The sequence below is a fragment of the Equus quagga genome, chromosome 10, assembly GCF_021613505.1.
Source record: "Equus quagga isolate Etosha38 chromosome 10, UCLA_HA_Equagga_1.0, whole genome shotgun sequence".
Taxonomy (NCBI): Eukaryota; Metazoa; Chordata; class Mammalia; order Perissodactyla; family Equidae; genus Equus; species Equus quagga.
The window spans coordinates 65,839,562-65,860,087 of NC_060276.1; the positions used below are offsets into that span (position 1 = coordinate 65,839,562).

The window sequence follows — 20,526 nt, forward strand, 5'->3', positions numbered from 1 at the left end:
ATGAACTTATTTAGAGATTTTGCTGAAATGAAGGCAAAAAAATTTATGAAATAAACATAAAAGAATTAAAAAAAAATAATAACCGCAAATGTCAGTAGTGTTCAAGGTTAGGAACCCTGGGTTAGGTTTATACTTAAGGATTTCTTTTTTGGGGAGGAGTGTTGTAAGTTTTTTATTATTTTGGTTTCCAATTGTTCATTGCTAGTATATTTGTGCATTATAATAATCATTCATTTATGTTGATCATTATGTGTTTATAGTTGTACTGATAATTATTGATGTATTTGGAGTTTGGTCTACCATTTTATTATTTGTTTTGTAATTTCTTGTTTATTTTGTTACTCTCTTTCACCTTTCCTGCCATCTTTTGTGTTATTTGAACAGGTTTTACAATCTTGTTTTAATTTATCTGTTGTGCCTTTTAGTCTATCTCTTTGTATAATTTTTTAGTAGCTGCTCTAGGAATTACAGCATTCATATTCAACTTTTCAAAGTCTACTTAGAATCAATATTTAATGACTTCAAGTGGAATGTAAAAACTTTACTATTCTATAAATCCTTTTACCTTCCCTCTTTATGTTTACAAGTCGTCTTATGTATTACATCTATATACATTGAAAACCCCATAAGTCAATGATTTAATTTTTGCTTTTAACCATCAAATATATTTTAAAGTACTTAAGAGAATAGGCTACTATATTTGTACAACTATTTACCATTTCTGTTGCTTTTCCTGATGTTCAAGGTTTCCTTCTGCTTCTATTTCCCATGTGTCTGAAGAATTTCCAATAGCAATTCTTCTAGAGCAGGTCTGCTGGTGACTACTTCTTAGTTTTCCTTAATCTGAGAATGTCTTGATATCCCCTTCATTCCTAAAGACTAATTTTGCTGGTTATAGGATTTTAGGTTGAAAGTTCTTTTCTTTCACAGCTTGAAAAATATTGTGCCACTTCCTGCTGGCCTCCCTGGAAATCTGCTGTCTTTAAATTGTTTTTCCCTTATACATGATATATTTTTTCTACCTAGCTGCTTTTAAGATTTTTTCTTTATCTTTAGTTTTCAGAAGTTCAATTATGATATGTCTTGATATAAATTTCTTTGAGTGTATTGCTATTTGGGGTTGCTCACCTTCTTGAATCTGTAGGTTTATGTCTTTTGCGATATTTGGGGAATTTTTAGCCAATATTTCTTTGAATATTTTTTGTAGCCTCATACTTTTTCTCCTATTCTTCTGGGACACTGAAGAAGAATGATAGATCTTTAGTTTATAGTCCCATAGGTCCCTGAATCTTGTTCACATTTTTTTTAGTCTGTTTTCTCTCTGTTGTTCATATTCAGTAATTTCTATTGTCCTGTCTTCAAGTTTACTGATTCTTTCCTTTGTCCTCTCCATTCTGCCGTGGAGCCCATCCATTTAGTACTTTTTTACTTCAGTTATTATATTTTTCACTTACAGATTTTTCATTTGGTTCTTTTTTATGTCCTCTATTTATTTGCTGAAACATCTTATTTTTTTGTTGTCAAGCATGTTCATAAATTCTCCTTGAAGCACTTTAATGATGGCTACTCTGAAATCTTTGTTAGATAGTTCTAACATTTGTGTCTGTTGATTGTATTTTCTTCTTGGAGTTGATGTCTTAGTAGTTCTTGGTATGATGAGTGATTTTTTATTGAGACCTGGACGTATTTATTGAGACTCTGAATCTTGTGTAAATCTTCTGTTTAGCAGACCTCCTGCTCCACTGGGGATGGACTGTCTCATTACTGCAGGAGAGAATGAAAGTCCAGGTTCTCACCTTGCCCTCCATTGACTCTTAGGGGAAGGGATTCTTCATGACTACTAGGTGGGATAGGAGTTCAGACTCCTCAGTAGGATGAAAGACAAGCTATAGACTGGGAGAAAATATTTGTAAATCACATATCCAGCAAAGGCCTATATCTAGAATGTATATAAAGAACTCTTTAAACTCAAAAGCAAAAGAACAATCCAGTTATAAAATGTGCAGAAAACATGAACAGATATTTCACCAAAGAGGATATATGAATGACAAGCACATGACAAAATGGTCAACATCATTGCTGTTAGGGAAACATAAAATAAAACCACAATGAGGTATCACTATTCACCTGTTAAAATAGTTTCAAAATAAAAAAATAGTGATGATTCCAAATGTTGGTGAGGATACGGAGGAACTGGATCACTCACACTTCACCGGTGGGAATTTAAAATGGTACAGCCACTCTGAAAGAGTATGGCAGTTTCATAAAAAGTTCAGTGTAGACTTACCATACAACTTAGCAGTTGCATTCTTGGGCATTTATCCCAGAGGAGTGAATACTTATGACCACCTGTATGAAAATGTTCATAACATTTTTGTTTGTAATAGTCCAAAACTAGAATATCTAAGTTGTCCTTCAGGGGCGAATGATTGAATAAATTCTGGTACATCCGTGGAATAGTACTCAGCAGTAAAAGAAGATGAGCTATTGGTACATGCATCATCCTTGATGAACCTCAAGGGCATTATGCTGAGTGAAAAAAAGACCATCTCAAAAGGTTACATACTGTATGATTCCATATATAATATTCTCAAAATGGTGAAATTATGGAGATCAAGAACAGATTAGTGGTTGCTAGAAGACAGGGACTGAGGTGGGGCAAGGTGAGATGAGAGTAAATATAAAGAGGTACCACAAGGGAGTTCTTTTGTGGTGATGGGATAGTTCTGTGTCTTGATTGTCGTGATGGTTGCATGGATCCAAACATGGGATAAAAATGTGTAGAACCATATAGACTACACACACACATCTTTAAACGAATACACGTTTTAAAATGGTGAAAACTGAATGAGTTCTGTAGTTTAGTTAATAGTAATGTGCCAATGTACATCTTTGGTTTTGACATTGAACTATGGCTCTATACAATGTCATCATTAAGAGATGCTGGGTGAAGGGTTATGAGTCTCTTACTACTTTTGCAACTTCCTGTGAATCTGTAATTATTTCAAAATAAAAAGCTTTTTAAAATTTCACTTTTTTCTGAGATGGTTTAAGTCTAGTTCTGCTGAAGGCAGAGTTATTAGGGAAAACCAGTATTTGTACCCACCATCCCCAAAATATCACAAGGCCAATGGAACCCACACATTTGTACTAATAAAAACATCTACATATAATATAATCCTTTCCATTTCTTTGGTGTTTTTTTTTCCTTTCCTTTTTAAAATTACTTTTATGGGAAAACTGACAGTAATCAACAGTTATTGTTAGAAGTAGTGCTGTAATCTTAGCATTGGGTTAACTGCCCTTTTTCTGCCGATAAAAACACAAGACAGATGACATTCATATTCTTTATGCACTTACAAGGAATACTCCCAAATTTTACCAAACCCAAACACATTTCAAGAAAGTGAAATTGCACAACTTTCTTGATGATACGTTAGTTTTCAGTCACCGCTCACTCTGGCTACAGCAAAGATATAATGGGCTGTGAGTTGTGAGAATTGTGTGCTAGCTGTAACTTACTTCTTCTCCTACTCAGGAAAGTGTATTGGAATGCAAGTGAGGGGATATGGCCGCCTTATATGGAAAACCGGAATGTGCTCAAATTTATTTAAATTACTTGTGCCATACTTTACAACTATAGCTGGTTTAAACAGTGCATTTGAGAGCATCCCTTTTGGAGTTCAAAAGTAGTAAAATAATATGGTCCCTGCCTTATAAGGTGCTGATATGGTATACTAGAAAAAATTCCAAATTTCAAGTCAGACGGATTTTAATCCTGACTCTGCTGCTTACCAGACAAGTCATTAAACCCCATGGAACCCGAGTTTCCTCAGTTATAGAGATAAAATCCATTTCATAGAATTGTTATTTCATTCAGCTCTCACCTTTGTAAAAGGTGCATAGCACCATACCCAACTCATATAGCTGTTGTTCACAAAATGTTTGTTTTGCCACAAAAAGTCTCCACTGAGGTTGAGAAAGCAGCATATCCATGCACATGTACCTACAGACAAAGTGAATGATAAATATATAATAAAAATGACAAATACTGAGGTATAAACTGTAAAAAAAGGAGGAGTTGGAAAATGGAAAGTTCCAAATAGGCTGCAGGTTTCAGAGAAGGCATTGGGATGGAAATGGGTTTGAAAGTGGGTTTTGAAGAATGGAGAGGTGAATTGAGTGGGGAGATGATTTCAAACAGAAGCAAGAGCCTGAGGTTATATGGTTACATGGGAATCAGAATTGAGAAATTTATACTGCTTGAAACCTGCTATTCTATTTGATTATATTTTGGAAGTTAGAAATCTTAAAGTTTTAAGCAATTTATCCTATAGTATTACATTCTTTAAAGTGTCCCAGCATCTGCTGTGTATTTTGATGATACTGCTGAATATTAGAGCACTGGCTTATTTGCAAAGGCACTTTGTATACCTGACTTTGAAATCTTGATTGTTAAGATTTACATACCTCCTGTCAGTTGTAGCTTAACTTAGGCTTGTTGACAATAAATTCTTTACGTTTAACAGAGATGAATGACAAAATAATGGAACATTTACAAGAGCTGGGATTTCAGTGTTTTTATTAAAACTTATTGAATTGTTTTCATGTGTTATTAATATATATGAATTTAATTTCTTCAAAGAAAACTTTGGCAGTCTAACCAACTTCTTGTTCCTAAATGATAGTTGGTGTTTTTGATACTATAGCTTTGGAGAAAATGTGAAATGTGAGTGATTGAATATTTGCCTTGAATATATGAAAGCATGATATCCCTAATTTTCATATTTTTTGGTGTAGTATGGAGATATGGGTTGGTTTTTGAAAGCTTAGTTTGGCAATAGGTGGGTTTGGTTTTGTATGATTTTGCAGCAAAGGAATCTTTCTGTGGGGCAAATAAATCTATCAGTGTTTTTTACCCCCAATGGTGCATCAGCCACAGATACTCATAATTTATCTGCTTTTGAGATCCTTTTTGCTATATAATTTAAGTTTTACCATTATTTCAATGAACAAATAATTTTACATGTATTTATTGAATCCCTACTATACACAAACCATTGTACTTAACATGGGTGGGACAAAAAGAGGAATGTGATACAAGCCCTCAAGGATCTAGTAGGAAAGAAAAGTATATACACAAATAACTACAATATAAGGCAGTTTTCCTTAGGTGCCATGAGCTCTGTAGGATTTCAGATAACGGGGAAAGCATTTTTGAGTGGATGATCAAGGATGATTTCATGGAGGCAGGAGCATTTGACTAATGCATATAGCTTATAAATGAATATTAACATGGCAGTCAGTGTGAGGTAGGAATCCTGAAATGACAGCTCTCCCAATGCCAAAGATTTTTATCTTATAAACTGGGAAAATCATTCCAATGCTATTAAATGGTTAATATCTAAACATTTCCATAAATACTAATGTAAGGTAAATATTTGTACTTTTTTATAAATAAATATATTGCGTATGGTGGGTAATTGCTGTTTTTATGTTTTTTAGGCCATGAATATTGTGGTTCCCTTCATGTTTAAATATGCTGTAGACAGCCTCAACCAGATGTCGGGAAACATGCTGAACCTGAGTGATGCACCAAATACAGTTGCAACCATGGCAACGGCAGTTCTGATTGGCTGTATGTGTGATTCTTTAATCTCTCTACAGGTGTTGACTTTCTTCAAGAGGGTTTCATCATATTTGAGCAGATGACCTTTTCACCACAAACACAACTTAGCATTTTGGATGTTTGTCGTTTTATGTGAGATTTTTCTTTTTGATATGTGGTTTTAAAAAATTCTTTATATGATATACTTTCCAAAAATTCTTTGATAATAGTCTCATTTTCCAAGTCCTAGAAAACAATAACATGAAATAAAACATTAAATTCATGACAACCACTTTTTTTTTTTTTTTGAGGAAGATTAGCCCTAAGCTAACTACTGCCAATCCTCCTCTTTTTGCTGAGGAATACTGGCCCTGAGCTAACATCCATGCATGCCCATCTTCCTCTACTTTATATGTGGGATGCCTACCACAGCATGGCTTTTTGCCAAGCGGTGCCATGTCTGCACCCGGGATCCGAACCGGCAAACCCCGGGCCGCTGAGAAGCGGAACGTGCGAACTTAACCGCTGCGTCACTGGGCTGGCCCATGACAACCACTTCTAATAGTTAGGCTCCTTATAAAATACCTTTTCAGTAAGGTTAGTTATTTTCTTGGTCTTGTTGTTAGCTGTTAAATAGGAAATAGCTAAATAATGATATACATGCATTAATGCTTTATTAAATTATATTCAATAGCCATGAAACAAATCTACAATTGGTAGAGAACAGAATATGATGTTTGTGTCCCCATGCATTAGAAAGGACACTTTATGAAACTAAGGAGACTTGAGTCGGGGTATGCTTTAGTCAAGGAATTTGATTTTTCAAGATCTCAATTTTATTATTTGGGGGAATTTAATTAGATCGAAAAACCTCTACAGGTACTGTACATTTATCCACAATAAGGCCATATGGACTGCTGTTTATTAAAAGTATCGAGTAGGAAAAAATCTTTCAACATTTGGAAGCTATGGGGGAAAATAACACTGAAAGGGATCCATGGTAGAAAGATTGGTCATCACTAGGCTAGATGCTTTCTAGGTTTCTTTTAGTGTAAGTATTCTGGGTTATGTTCATTCATTATACAAACATTTTCTGAGCCCTCACCATTTTTACACTCCTATGATTCTAATGTTTTTACACCCTATTTTTTCTTTCGAATGTATTGTTAGATGGTGTGTCAAGAGCCGGAGCTGCCTTTTTTAATGAAGTTCGAAATGCAGTATTTGGCAAGGTTGCCCAAAATTCAATCCGAAGAATAGCAAAAAATGTCTTTCTGCATCTTCATAACCTGGATCTGGCTTTCCACCTGAGCAGACAGACAGGAGCTTTATCAAAAGCTATTGACAGAGGGACGAGGGGTATTAGTTTTGTCCTGAGTGCTTTAGTATTTAATCTTCTTCCCATCATGTTTGAGGTGACTCTTGTCAGTGGTGTTTTGGTAAGTAAAACATTTTTCATAACAAGCTTTTATCTTACGTTCTCATTAGCTGCTACGTAGTATTTCAAGCTGTTGTGCTATTGCATGTCCATGGTTTGAGAGCAAAAATTCCATGGTGCCAGAAGGATTATGCCATTCTTTTAATTATTTTACCACAAGCTTCAAGGGACCGTCCAAAGTCTTTCTCATGTTATTGTAAAGAGCTATTCAGTTCTACACATAGATCAGCCATTTAGTTTGCATTTTTTTTGTTAGAGATTTTAGTGTATGACTTTGGACTGGTGTGTTCAGATTATCTAGATTTCTATTCACCATTCATAACATTTTAGGCAATTTCATATTTTATAATTAAAAGTGTATATATATTTTTTATTCCTCTTAAGGCTTATTGCACTATTTTTATTATCAACATTTAACAGTGTTATCAGTGTGGCAAGTGCAGTTTGGCTTTTTTCCCTTGTTACTTAAAGTAGATTTTCTAAGGTATTTGATTTCTCACCCAGTTATTTGTTTATACAACTTCCATCAACATGTTTCTTATTAAAATATTTTGACTGAGATTTGCTGTTGTATATTATAAACTATTGGCAAGAACAATGACTGTTTCTCATTTCTTCTTTTGCCTTCTCCAGTATTACAGATGTGGTGCCCAGTTTGCATTGGTGACCCTTGGGACACTTGGTGCGTACACAGCATTCACAGTTGCTGTCACACGGTGGAGGTAGGTATTCCCCAGAGGCCAGTCAAGGTTCAGAGATTAGTTATGCTTTTATAGCAAACATTTCATGCCTATGCAAATCTTTATCTTACAGAACTAGATTTAGAATAGAAATGAACAAAGCGGATAATGATGCAGGTAATGCTGCCATAGACTCGCTGCTGAATTATGAAACTGTGAAGGTAATATGTTTGTTAATTATACTTTCCTCTGCCTTTCACACTGCACTAAGATTTGTTCTGCCATTTAATTTAATAGGTGCTGTAAATTAGAGCTTCAGATTGTGATAGGATCTCTAGGTGTGATGGAATAATAGTACTTTATTTTTCTTTCATTTAGAAATTGCCTTTTCTTTCCACCTCAGGTTTTGTGTGGCAGCATCAGAATTTTACCTTCTAAATTAATTTATAAATGATAAGAGTACAGTTAGTATCTTGATTCAGAAGGTGAACACTAAGCTAATTAAAATGGCATGTAAGTTCTTAATTCTCCCTCAGAGTGCCTAGCATAGTGTTTTTCATTAATTCTTTTATTTGTTCGTTTTTTTCATTTAACAAATATTACTGAATGCCTCCTGTGTGCAAAGCACTATGCTAAGTCCTGTGGTAGGGGAGGGTGGTAAAAAAAATGACTAATATTTAATCCTTGCCTTCCCAGAGTTGGCTAATCTACTGGGAGAGTTAAAGTAAGTATGCAGATGACTATACAAGAAGGCATAATGTGGTGGGGGCAATGAGAACTGTCACTTCAGAGTCTCAGGGGATCAGAGGATGGCTTTGTGAAGGAAGTGGCATTGATGGGTTTTTCAGATCTAGGTTTAAACTAACTAGGCATTAAGTAAATGTTTGTGGGATGAATTTTATGAGCTTTTCAAATACAGTCCATTATAGAAAAATGCAGGAGTACCATAATCGAATATATTGAAAGTCAGTTTTTAAAATGGAGTATGCAGTACAAAATTGTATCCCTACTTGAAGTCTAATGAAAAGGATACTAATCACTGAAGAGAACAAATTCCAATTATACTTGTATGTAGTTACTGTTTTTGTTTATTTTGTAGTATTTTAATAATGAAAACTATGAAGCACAAAGATATGATGGATTTTTGAAGACATATGAGACTGCCTCATTGAAAAGTACCTCTACTCTGGCTATGCTGAACTTTGGTCAAAGTGCTATTTTCAGTGTTGGTTTAACAGCTATAATGGTGCTTGCCAGTCAGGGAATTGTGGCAGGTAATGGATCTGCGGTTTTCACATTTATAGATGTTTTTATTTAACCTTTAAATAAAGATTAATGAAAGGAATATGTATATTAGTCTTAATTATAAAGCACATTCAATAAGGTGCTTTAACATCCTTGGAGTACTTTCTTTTTTATATCAGAATGTGTTTTCTTGATTGTATGATAATGTTTTTTTACTTCCTTTTATTTAACACTGCAAGTTTAGCACTAGCTCTCTCATTGATTGGGATTACTGTTTATACATTTTTATGGGGCTACAACTTGATTCTTTTAGGAGTAACTTTTTTTTAGCATCTCATATTTCTAATTTTTCTTGTAGACCTTGAAAACAGTATACTTAATTTAGTGTTTAGTCCAAAGGACTAAAATACAAGCAATCTTTTTTTAGAATTAGTAGTAATCTTTTAATCTTTCTATTAGTTTTTCATTTGCAAAACATTTCAAAAGTAAACAATGTTTGTGCCTCTTTTCTGTAACCTGTCTGCTCAGTTAAGATTCATTCATTCACTGTGACCTTAATACATGGTTTATCATTCCTAATCATGATATGCATTTGCTTCTATTTTTTGATATATACTCTTTTTTAAAATTTCTATTTTACATTACAAAGAAACTTGCTAGTGTCTTAGGAAGAAAGGAGAGATTTTTAGCCTTCCATTTCTATTCTCACTTAAACCATTCTTTTCTTTTTGTATATAATGTATAGTGTATGGGTGAGCTTTTCCTATACCACTTAGCATATATCAAGTTCCCTATATTCCTAAATCATGGATTAAAATGCTTTGAAATTTGACTAGCCCTAAGAGTTGCTGATTATATTTATTTTGAACTGTATTCCCAAGTAATAGACTATAAACTTCTCTATCTTAAACTGGAAAAGTTCATAACATCTAAAATATCCCTTTTTTTTTTTTTTCTTCTGACAACTGCGTATTAAGGTACCCTTACCGTTGGAGATCTAGTAATGGTGAATGGACTGCTCTTTCAGCTTTCATTACCCCTTAACTTTCTGGGAACTGTATATAGAGAAACTAGACAAGCACTCATAGATATGAACACCTTGTTTACTCTGCTCAAGGTAGACACACGAATTAAAGTAAGTAATCTATTTAGTACCTTTTTAGAAGCATGTGAGCATCATCCTTCTAGGGGATTTTTCTTTTTAATGAGGAAGATTGGCCCTAAGCTAACATCTGTTGCCAATCCTCCTCTTTTGCTTGAGGAAGATTGTCCCTGAGCTAAAATCAGTGCCAATCTTCCTCTACTTTGTATGTGGGATGCTGCGGCAGCATGGCTTGATGAGCAGTGTGTAGGTCTGCGCCTGGGATCCAGACTCACAAACCCTGGGCCATCAAAGCAGAGCACGTAAACTTAACCACTATGCCACCTGGCTGGCCCCTCTAGGGGAATATTTTTACATGACTGTGTTAGCAAACCAATTTTTTTTTGCAGGAGTTGCAACTGTCATGTGTATTAAGAGGTTGTTATAGCTTTTACTTCTATGTTTAGACCCTTAAAATGTTAGCAAAGAATATTATAGCCAGAAGCTAAATTTTGCTAACTTGAGTTATTTGTACTTGCGCTTGATTTACTTTTGCTAATTATGATATCAAACGTGTGATTCCCTCTCCTCACATCCTTGACCTCCTTACTCCCCTGCCCACCATCCCTCTACCCCTCAAAAAAATTTCGCAGAAATCAAAGCATTCAGGATTTTTTACCTTAGTAATTTGAAGTGAAAAAAATAAAGCCTTAAAAGCATTCTTGAAAGTGGTCTAACTCCACTTATAAACTTCCTCCTTTCCCATTATTTTCCTTTTTCTCTCTGTGAATTAGAAAATTGTCTGCATAGCTGTACTCTAGGCGGTATGTGACATGGCTTTTTTTTTTTTCCTCTTCTCTACTAGGACAAAGCGATGGTGTCTCCCCTTCGGATCACACCACAGACAGCTACGGTGGCCTTTGATAATGTGCATTTTGAATACATTGAAGGGCAGAAAGTCCTTAATGGAATATCTTTTGAAGTCCCTGCAGGAAAGAAAGTAGCCATTGTAGGAGGTAGTGGGTCAGGGTGGGTAATTTAGTTATTTATAAAATTCTGCATCATCACTTGATGATTCCCAATGTTATATTTTTTTTCTTTACCATAATGATTACTGTGGTTTGAAACAGTTCCCTAATCCCAGTAGGAGCTAAATAACCTTTCCTTGTCTCCAATTTCAGGAAAAGCACAATAGTGAGGCTGTTGTTTCGGTTCTATGAGCCTCAAAAGGGTAACATTTACCTTGCTGGTCAAAATATACAAGATGTGAGTCTGGAAAGCCTTCGGAGGGCAGTGGGAGTGGTACCTCAGGTATTTAAACCTATTTGGGGGAAAATTTATTGGGTTGCTGGATTTTTTTACTAGAATAACTTGACTCTAAGGAATCAATATATGCTAATTAAGTAGAAAGTGTTAGGCCCTACAGGGCAAATTCTATTACCAAAAAGACTTACAAAACATGAATGGAAAATATGCATGATGGAAAGATTTTTTAAACCTTAGACAGATAGCATAATATAGGGAAAAGAGCCCAGATTGGATTCAAACAGAACTGAATTCTTACCCCAGCTCTAACCCTTAAAAGTTCTGTGGTCTTGGTCCTCAGTTTCCTCATCTGTAAAATAAGGATACCATTTCTTTTATGGGATAGCATTATTATGGATTAGAGAGAATATATGTAAAGCACCAGTTACAATGTCCATCACGTAACTGTTGAGTAAATGAAAGTTATTATTGCAATTTTGAATAGTTTTTGACATAGTAAAATTACAAAGCAGTTTGACTGCTGACTTCAAGTTTGTATGCCCTGTTCACCACTAATCGCTCAGTACCAAGCACAGTGCCTGACCCATAGTAAGCATTTAACAGGTATTTGCTGAATGACTTTAGGGGGAAAAATGAATTCCAATAAGATCTGAGAAGACAAGAAGATAGCCTTATAGGATGTGAGTTTTTCTTATGCTGAAAGCCAATAGAGACACCTGAGAATTAATTACAGCCTAGAATCAGAATCAAATCCCTAAGAAGACTGTAAGAAAAGAATCAGACAGGGATATGAATCTTGTAAAAGGTCCCCAAGTGATCTGACACATGCCACTCTGTCCTGTCCTCCCTTTCACTGAGAATCCCAGATGTTAGTGTGCGCGAGTCACCTAGGGAGATTATTGAAATTCCAACTCTCTTTTACACCCCTTAGTTCTGGTTTAGGAGGGCAGTATGGAGCCCAGAAACCTCCATTTTTAAATGTGCCTCCTAGGGGATTCTGATATAGATGATTCGTAGATTATATGTTGAGAAAAACTGACCTAAACTGTATATCAAGTGAACTGAATTCTGAGCTGTGCCTGCTTAGGGCTCAGTGTCCTCATCCTTGTAACTAGATTCCTGCCATTCTCTTGGGCTATGTAACAATTACCATTGTCCTTTTGAAAAATAAAATATTTTATTTACTAAGGGAAAATATGCATGGGCAATAAACTAAAGAAAAGGTACTCATCCTCATTGGAGGTCTGAGCAATATAAATTAAATCAACAGTGGGGTACCATTTTTCGCCTGTCAGATTGGCAAGGATTTTAAAATTCATAATATCCAGTTTGGGCAAAACTGTAAAATGGACAGTCTGTTGTTTTGACGATGGAAGTGTACAGCTTCCCTGACGAGTAAATTGGCGCTCTGTATCAAGAGCCTGAAAAATATTCATACCCTTTATTCCAATAATTTTGCCTTTAGGAAGTTTTAGTAAGGAAATAAACAGATTTTTTACATGCAAAGATGTTCGTTAAAGCATTATTTATAAGAGCAGAATTTGGAAACAATATAAATATCCAACAATAAATAGATGGTTAAATTATCATCATAGGATCAGATGCCATACAGCCATTTATAAATATTATATTTGTAAAGAATATTGAGTATCATTGAAAAATACTCAGATACAAAGTTTTTGAAAAAGAAGATACCAAACAAAATGTAATATCTTAATATTAGAGTGTTAAATGAATATATGTAAGTAGAGAAAAAAGATAGGAGAAAATACACCAAAATGTTAATAATAGGTTATTCCTAGATGGTGGGAGTATGAATTACTTACTTAATTTTTATTTTGCCTTTTTTTGTATTTTTGAAGTTTCCAGTTAGCATTTGTTTGTTAACTTTTTTCTGAATATAAAATACGTAAAAAATAAGTTTTTTCTCTTTATAGAACTTTAAGCTCATTGGGTTTAAGTACCATCCCAATCCAAGAAAATTTTATATTAATAATAGGTATATAAATGATTATTATTTGAAATAATATCTGAAACTATAGGGCTGATTGTGATATTGAAGAAGATCTTAATTGAGTATCCTGGTTAGTGTTAACTAATGGAGTCATTTTTCTTTCATCTTACTGTTACCTTTCAGCCATTTGGAGACTAAAAGAAAAGTGGGAGATGGATACTCACTTTAAGTAAATTAGCGTTAGTGTGCCATGTCAGAGTGAATTGAAATATCAAGTGAATGCTTGCAGTGAGCTTTCTCCAAAAAAGAAATCTATGATGCATAAATTCTTTAAGTCCAATTTAAAAGCTCCTGAGAAACATGAAAACATTTTCAACCTTATTATTAATTAGGGCAATGCTAATTTAAACAGCACAGTTTACCCCTAAAAGTAGCAATAAGTAAACCTTATTAATATCTAGGGTTGCTGAGGATGGGGACCTGGCACCCACATACACTACTGATTGGCATGTATACTGTTGCAGTGTTTTTGAGAGACAGTGGGCAATACTATCAAAGGATAAACATATGCTTACCTTTTAACTCATCAGTCCACTTCTAGGAATCCTTCATAGAAGTATACAGGTGCACAAAATCATATATACAATGATATTTTATTCCAGCATTGATTGTAGTAGCAAAAATTGGGAAACTACATTAATGTACATCAGTAGAGGAATGGATAAATAAATTATGATATATCCTTAGTATCATGCAACTGTTAAAAAATAAGGCAGGCTTCTCTTACTGACATGAACAATCTCCAGAATATGTTAAGTGAAAAAAGCAATTTGCAAAATAATGTACATGGTATGGCCCCACTTGTGTTGAAAAAGAAAATGTATGTTTAGGCATATAAATGTATCAAAAAAAAGTCTAAAATGATACATAAATTGTTCATGGTGATTAGCTCTGGAAGGGGAAATGGGATTTCAAGGCTGAGGGGGGTGATAAAGGGAGCTATCGTGTCTTACTCTTTATGCCTTTATGTCTTTCCTCTTGTTGGAATTTTTTCTAATGAACATATATATATGTATAAATAAATCTACTCCAGGATGCTGTCCTCTTCCATAATACCATTTACTACAACCTCTTATATGGAAATATCAATGCTTCACCTGAGGAGGTGTATACAGTGGCAAAATTAGCTGGACTCCATGATGCAATTCTTCGAATGCCACATGGATATGATACCCAAGTAGGAGAACGAGGACTCAAGCTTTCAGGTAATCAAAGATTTTAGACCTGCCCCCAACTTGGATACTCCCTTCAAACTTTAATTTGTCAAAGCCATTTTCTAGAAAATGTAACGATGCAGTACAAACATAGTCCTCATCCAGTCACTTTAGACAAGGTCTCCAGTCTCCTATCCATCACTGTAAACAGTTCAACATACTAGAAGTAACTGTTCTCAAGTGACACGTCTTTTTTTCACTTTCAGCTGCAAATACTGTAAGTGCTTGATAGAAGTTACTGATATATGCTTAGATCGTTGTTAACTTATTATCCACAATCCTAATATTAAAGGAAAGCCAATATCATCATTCACCTGGGAAAGTAGTAAGGGTAAGGAGAAGAAATTTCATAGTAAATAGTGTATCTCGTAATTTCCTAGACCATTATGGGATGTTTTCAATACTTTAGACCTCCTTATACTTGATATACTTAACTGCTATATTTTCCTTACAGCCAATTTTATTTTTATGTCATTGTTGATTCAGTGGTCAAGTAAAGTTTGGGGCTTGTACGTTTCTATTTAAGTGTTTAATTATGAGATTGCTGGGTTTAATAATGAATTATCCTAAAATGACTGAGTTTTTTGGAGGATTCATAAAAATGTTTCTTTGCCTCAAATTATTTGAATTCCAAAAGTATAACGATATCTAATGCCTGAAAGTATTAATGTAACTCATATAAACATACTACATCCTTTACATTTATTCTTCATTATAGTTTAGTTTGGGGAGGAAATGTGCTCTTGATGGAGGTAAGGCAAAAGAGAATGAAGGATACTCTGCATGAATTTTAATGGTTCCCCATTCCTCTTCATTACAAACTGGCTTCATTTATCCCTAACATTGATTAGGCACATACTGTGTATGAGCTAATATGCTAAATGATTTGAGATTTAAAAAGATGAAGCATAAATGGCCTGCTCTCAAAGAATTTGCAGTCTCTTAGAAAGTTTTGATCTAGGTTTAGAAAATGTTAAGCAAAGATTATTTTCAAGTTAAGTTGGTTTGTAGGAGTTATTTGGTCATTACCTGGTAGTATAAGGATGCCTACATCATTCCAGTCTGCCTTTATGCTTTACTATTGCTCTTAATAGGAGTAGTTTCCAAATAACTAGCTCACCCCCAGATTATTTGTCCATTTGGATAATTCTAGAGATCCCCAGTTTGTCACATAATATAGACTAGCCCCCTCAACACATGACCTTGCCTCAGATGGCTATACTGCATTCCAGTTTCCATTTTTTTCCTCTGTCTATGCCTTTGAGGGTAGGAATGGCTAAAGAAATTTTATTCTTACCCAATACTCATCGCCTTACAACCAGACCTCTCAAAACGAGCAGTTATTATTTAACATCTATGCTACTAATTATGATAAAGAACAAACAAGTGTTTCTTCTCCAAGTTCCAAAATTCTATCAAATAGAATTAAAACTGGGTTGGTTTCCACTTGAAATTTGGGAGGCATGTCAAAACTAGTCCTCTGAGTATCTACTTCTTTGAGGAGCTTTCTGCTGCTGAATTGCTGGGTAGGTGAGCAGATAGTTCTGGCTTGGTGCCTGCTTTGATAGGAGAATTTTGATCTTATGAAATGGGGGGCAGTGTGGATAGCATGAACATAAACTTATTCACTAATGGACATAAGGAAGCCCCATAGGTTGAAGATAATCATTGCAGAACAAATAAAAATGAAATACTTGGTGTAATCAACAAGCTTGTTTCCTGACGAGGTTACTGAAGCTGAAAAATACAAGTTTATTCAGACTTTGATAAACTAATGGATAATGGACAAGAAAAGAAGCCAAAAAGGGCATATTCAACAAAGCACCATCTTCTTTTTTTTTTAACTTTCCAGATATTTTTTTTAAGATTTTATTTTTCCTTTTTCTCCCCAAAGCCCCCGAGTACATAGTTGTATATTTTTAGCTGTGGGTCCTTCTAGTTGTGGCATATGGGATACTGCCTCAGTGTGGACTGATGAGCGGTGCCATGTCCACACCCAGGATTTGAACCAGCGAAACCCTGGGCCGCCGAAGCGGAGCGCATGAACTTAACCACTCGGCCATGGGGCCGGCCCCATCCAGATTTTTTTTTTTTTTTAAGATTGGCACCTAAGCTAACAACTGTTGCCAATCTTCTTTTTTTTTTTTTTCTTTTTTAAAATGTTTTCTTATTTTTTTCTTCTTCTCCCCAAAGACCCCGAGTACATAGTTGTATATTCTAGTTGTTAGTGCCTCTGGTTGTGCTATGGGGGACGCTGCCTCAGCATGGTTTGATGAGCGGTGCCATGTCCGCTCCCAGGATCCAAACCGGCGAAACCCTGGGCTGCCGAAGCGGAGCATATGAACTTAACCACTCAGCCACAGAGTCGGCCCCCAAGCACCATCTTCTATACTTCCAACCAGAGTTCATTGTGAGATTGATGACCTTAGACGTACAAGAGTCCTAGCAAAAACACATTGCTTTATTTTCACTAGAAGATATTTGGGAATAAATATAGACTTGCACATTGTGAAGGAAGAGCTTTGGACTGGGAGTCTGTCAGGTCTAGTCGAGATTCCACTGGAACTTGCTCTGTGACCTAGAGCAAATCACTTAACCTTTCTGGGCCTCTGTTTCCTTTCTGTTTTAAAATTCTTCTATGCTAGAGATCCATAGCAAATAACTAAGTTGAAGTAAGGAATATCTAGAATATATCCTTAACTTTGAAGAGGAATATGAAAATAATAGCTTTCTGTTAAAAAAATAAAATCCTTGAGAATACTGGCTGAATGGTACTTTTTTATGTTGAGATAAATTTAGATATTTATAGTTTCGTGTCTTTAAGTTTTCAGGTTTCAGATAATTGAATTTGGTTTTGGCTTTGTTGATTCTCTAATATTGAAGTTTTTCTGAATTGCTATGCATTGGGAAGTAATATAAAGTACATATAAAGTAACATATATAATGAGCATATTTCTGGTGAGAAGAATAATTGTGAAATCAAAGTTGTTACCTCCCCTCCTCATTCTTTTTGCCTGCCATGAAATGAGAAGCCAGAATTACATTTATGTTCCAGGGGATCTAGTTTGTCTAAGGATATTATCTATGAACTTAGACTCTTATGACTGAGTAAAATGAATAGCAATAAGGAGTAGAGATAAATGTTGAAGATATTACTTGGTGTTATAATCAATGGAAATACTAGAAACATAAAATATGCCTTTATGTGTGTTCTCTTAAACTAAAATTTTTCTTTACCAGGAGGAGAAAAGCAAAGAGTAGCAATTGCAAGAGCCATTTTGAAGGACCCCCCAGTCATTCTCTATGATGAAGCCACTTCATCATTAGATTCAATTACTGAAGAGGTAAATGATGAGGAGGATACAAAGCTCTTCAATTCTCAATGCTTAACTTTTCTCCCTGGAAGTTTCAGTAAAATGGTTACATTCTTCTGTATTTTGAATGAACTTCAATTGGGGTTACTATAGAGCAAAATACCTAACCCTATTTTCCCCATCTAGCAAGTGGTAATAGTAAGAATACCAGGTTGCCTTGAACTATCACATTAAGTCCATTTGCAAACATGTGTCCTTTTGGAACTGTGTGACATCTTAGCTCTTGTATTACCCTTGCATTTTACAAAGCTGTAGGAATTGCCTAATCTGTTGACAAAGGAAGAACGTTTTAGTCTTTTTGCTATTGCCACTTAACAGTCATTAAAACAGGTCATGTAAATGATTGTGACACAGTACAAACAAGAAAGCCTTTCACTTATCATGGAGTAACTTATTGAGGTGCAAGTCAGGCACACGTAGCCTGCAGTGCTGCTGTCAATTTATATTCATTTCACAACGTATTGTGAAACACCAAAATGTTGTGACACTGATGTCATGGTACTACACAGCAACTACATTAGGCTTCATAACAACATCTTTGCATTAAATACAAAAGTCTTAACAGCAGTGATAACTTCATGCACAAATCCCCTTAATCTAGAACTGAAAATAGATGTTGTCAGTTGCCTCCATTCACCTACGTTTTACTTGACTATAAGTAAAAATCTAGTGTTGAAGGATAGGCCTAATTTTGGCTTTACACCATGTATGACATAATATTTGCATATGGAGTTAAATTTCAGGGCATATTATTTGATCTGCCATATGTTTAAAACAGTTTAATTTCTAAGTGAATTGTTTACCATGAAGACTTGTTATATTTAAAGGGAACCTTATGCAGGACTGGGCCTCATTTATAGACAGAGTAGGAATTTGGTTACAAGAACTTTATACCTAAAAATATGTCATCCTCATTTCCCACAAACTGAAAGTCCTAACAGTCGTTATTTGAATTACATTGAAATATATTCTGTTATCTCATAGAGCATTAAGAGCTGGCAGAGAACCCCCGCGAGGGAATGAGTTACCAGAAGATTTGGTATATTTTAGTAGACCTTTTTAAAAAGTCCAGGACACTCAGTCGGATGTCAGAGTTTAAGTTCTTGAGAGTAAGGAAGAAGAGTCCCCACAAATATCACAAGTTTTCTCAGAATTGGCCCTGCACTTGATTTTCAGTCTGCCCTAGTAAAATTTAAGGTCTTCTTTTCCTGGGTAACCATCTATTCTTGACAGTTTTATTCCTTTGCTAAACACAGTGTTTAGAAATATCTGTAGAAAGCCGTTGGATATATCCCCATTCCCCCACACTGCTCTTTCCATCCTAGCTAGCTGTTACTTAAACCCAGGTTTCCAAGTATAGCTGAATATGTAGACAGCTTTCTTGTACTTTACAGGCAGTAAACAAAAATGTATTTTCCAGAATGCCTTAAGAAGTCAGAATGCTTTTGAAAAAGAAGTTTCCTCAAGTTAAACATACAGATGTCTTTGTCATCCTTTCTGTCCTCTGAGTTTGAACTAAGGAAAAGCAAATGCTATACCTTTTGAGTCTCCTATCTCTTGATTTTTTTAAATTTCTCTGCATCCTATCATTTGAATACCTTTTCATTTTATCTTTGCTCTCATTGGCCCATAAACGTCATATCTGGCTATGCTCCTGATTTTGCGGGATTCATCGTTGTGATTTGTTTGTTTGTCTTTAAGTATAGAAAATATCTACCTTTTCCCAGACTTTGTAATTTAAAGAAATGTTACCTATCTTAAAGGTATTTTGCGTGATAATGTGGTCGTATTTTCCTTCCCTTTTTGATTGAATTAGATTAGGTCCAATATTTGTTAGTAGTGTAAAGTCTATATAATACAAAATTAATTGGCGTTTTATATGTTCCTTTAATAAATGTATGGTAATTTTAATTTATATTTACCTAATAGATAAATCTTTTTTTCCCCTCCTACTCTCCTTGTTGTCAAACTTGCAGACTATTCTTGCTGCCATGAGGGATGCAGTCAAGCACAGAACTTCTATTTTCATTGCACACAGATTGTCAACAGTGGTTGATGCAGATGAAATCATTGTCTTGGACCAGGTAAGGGATTTAAGTTTAGTATTTGAAGAATATTGGAAATTGTTACAAACACAAGCAACTTAAATATTGTTTCTAAAGAAATATACAGAATTTGTGTTCTTTGAATGAGATTGAATCCTGATAGGATTCTGTTTTTACCTCCTTTTGATAGGAAATAATGCGTGCCACTTCCAAGAAGGAATAAATTCACTCTTTATTAAAGTGTTCAAAGCAAAGTTAGATCAGGAAAGCGTTAAATCCTCATATGATAGAAGCTGGTTTTAAAGGGTGTATGTATAAAATAATTTGTCTGCGTTCATTTTTGCTCTGTACAGAATCTTTGCTCACTGTGTTTACTGTATTTTATATTTTCTTTTTTCTAATATCTGAACATACCCTTGATATCTAAAAGAAAATTAGCATAAAATAAAGTGCTCATCTTCGAACATGGCCATTTTTATTATATCTTTTTCCTCATGGAGAAAGTAAGAAAAAGGACAGCCTGCTTTATCTCTTCTGAGAGAATTACTATAAGAGTGTACT

At 34.9% G+C, this 20,526-nt stretch overlaps 1 protein-coding gene across 1 annotated transcript in view; it reads left to right on the top strand.

Annotated features, from left to right (window-relative positions):
* ABCB7 (ATP binding cassette subfamily B member 7) overlaps nucleotides 1–20,526 on the top strand; it is a 114,649-nt gene that overhangs the window by 85,762 nt on the left and 8,361 nt on the right. Inside the window, exons 6-16 of the mRNA XM_046673774.1 lie at nucleotides 5,506–5,638; nucleotides 6,779–7,047; nucleotides 7,680–7,768; nucleotides 7,860–7,947; nucleotides 8,826–9,000; nucleotides 9,949–10,106; nucleotides 10,918–11,081; nucleotides 11,234–11,363; nucleotides 14,366–14,537; nucleotides 17,787–17,890; nucleotides 19,897–20,004. Of these exons, the coding sequence (XP_046529730.1) occupies nucleotides 5,506–5,638; nucleotides 6,779–7,047; nucleotides 7,680–7,768; nucleotides 7,860–7,947; nucleotides 8,826–9,000; nucleotides 9,949–10,106; nucleotides 10,918–11,081; nucleotides 11,234–11,363; nucleotides 14,366–14,537; nucleotides 17,787–17,890; nucleotides 19,897–20,004 (1,590 nt within the window). The remainder of the gene's footprint in view (nucleotides 1–5,505; nucleotides 5,639–6,778; nucleotides 7,048–7,679; nucleotides 7,769–7,859; nucleotides 7,948–8,825; nucleotides 9,001–9,948; nucleotides 10,107–10,917; nucleotides 11,082–11,233; nucleotides 11,364–14,365; nucleotides 14,538–17,786; nucleotides 17,891–19,896; nucleotides 20,005–20,526) is intronic.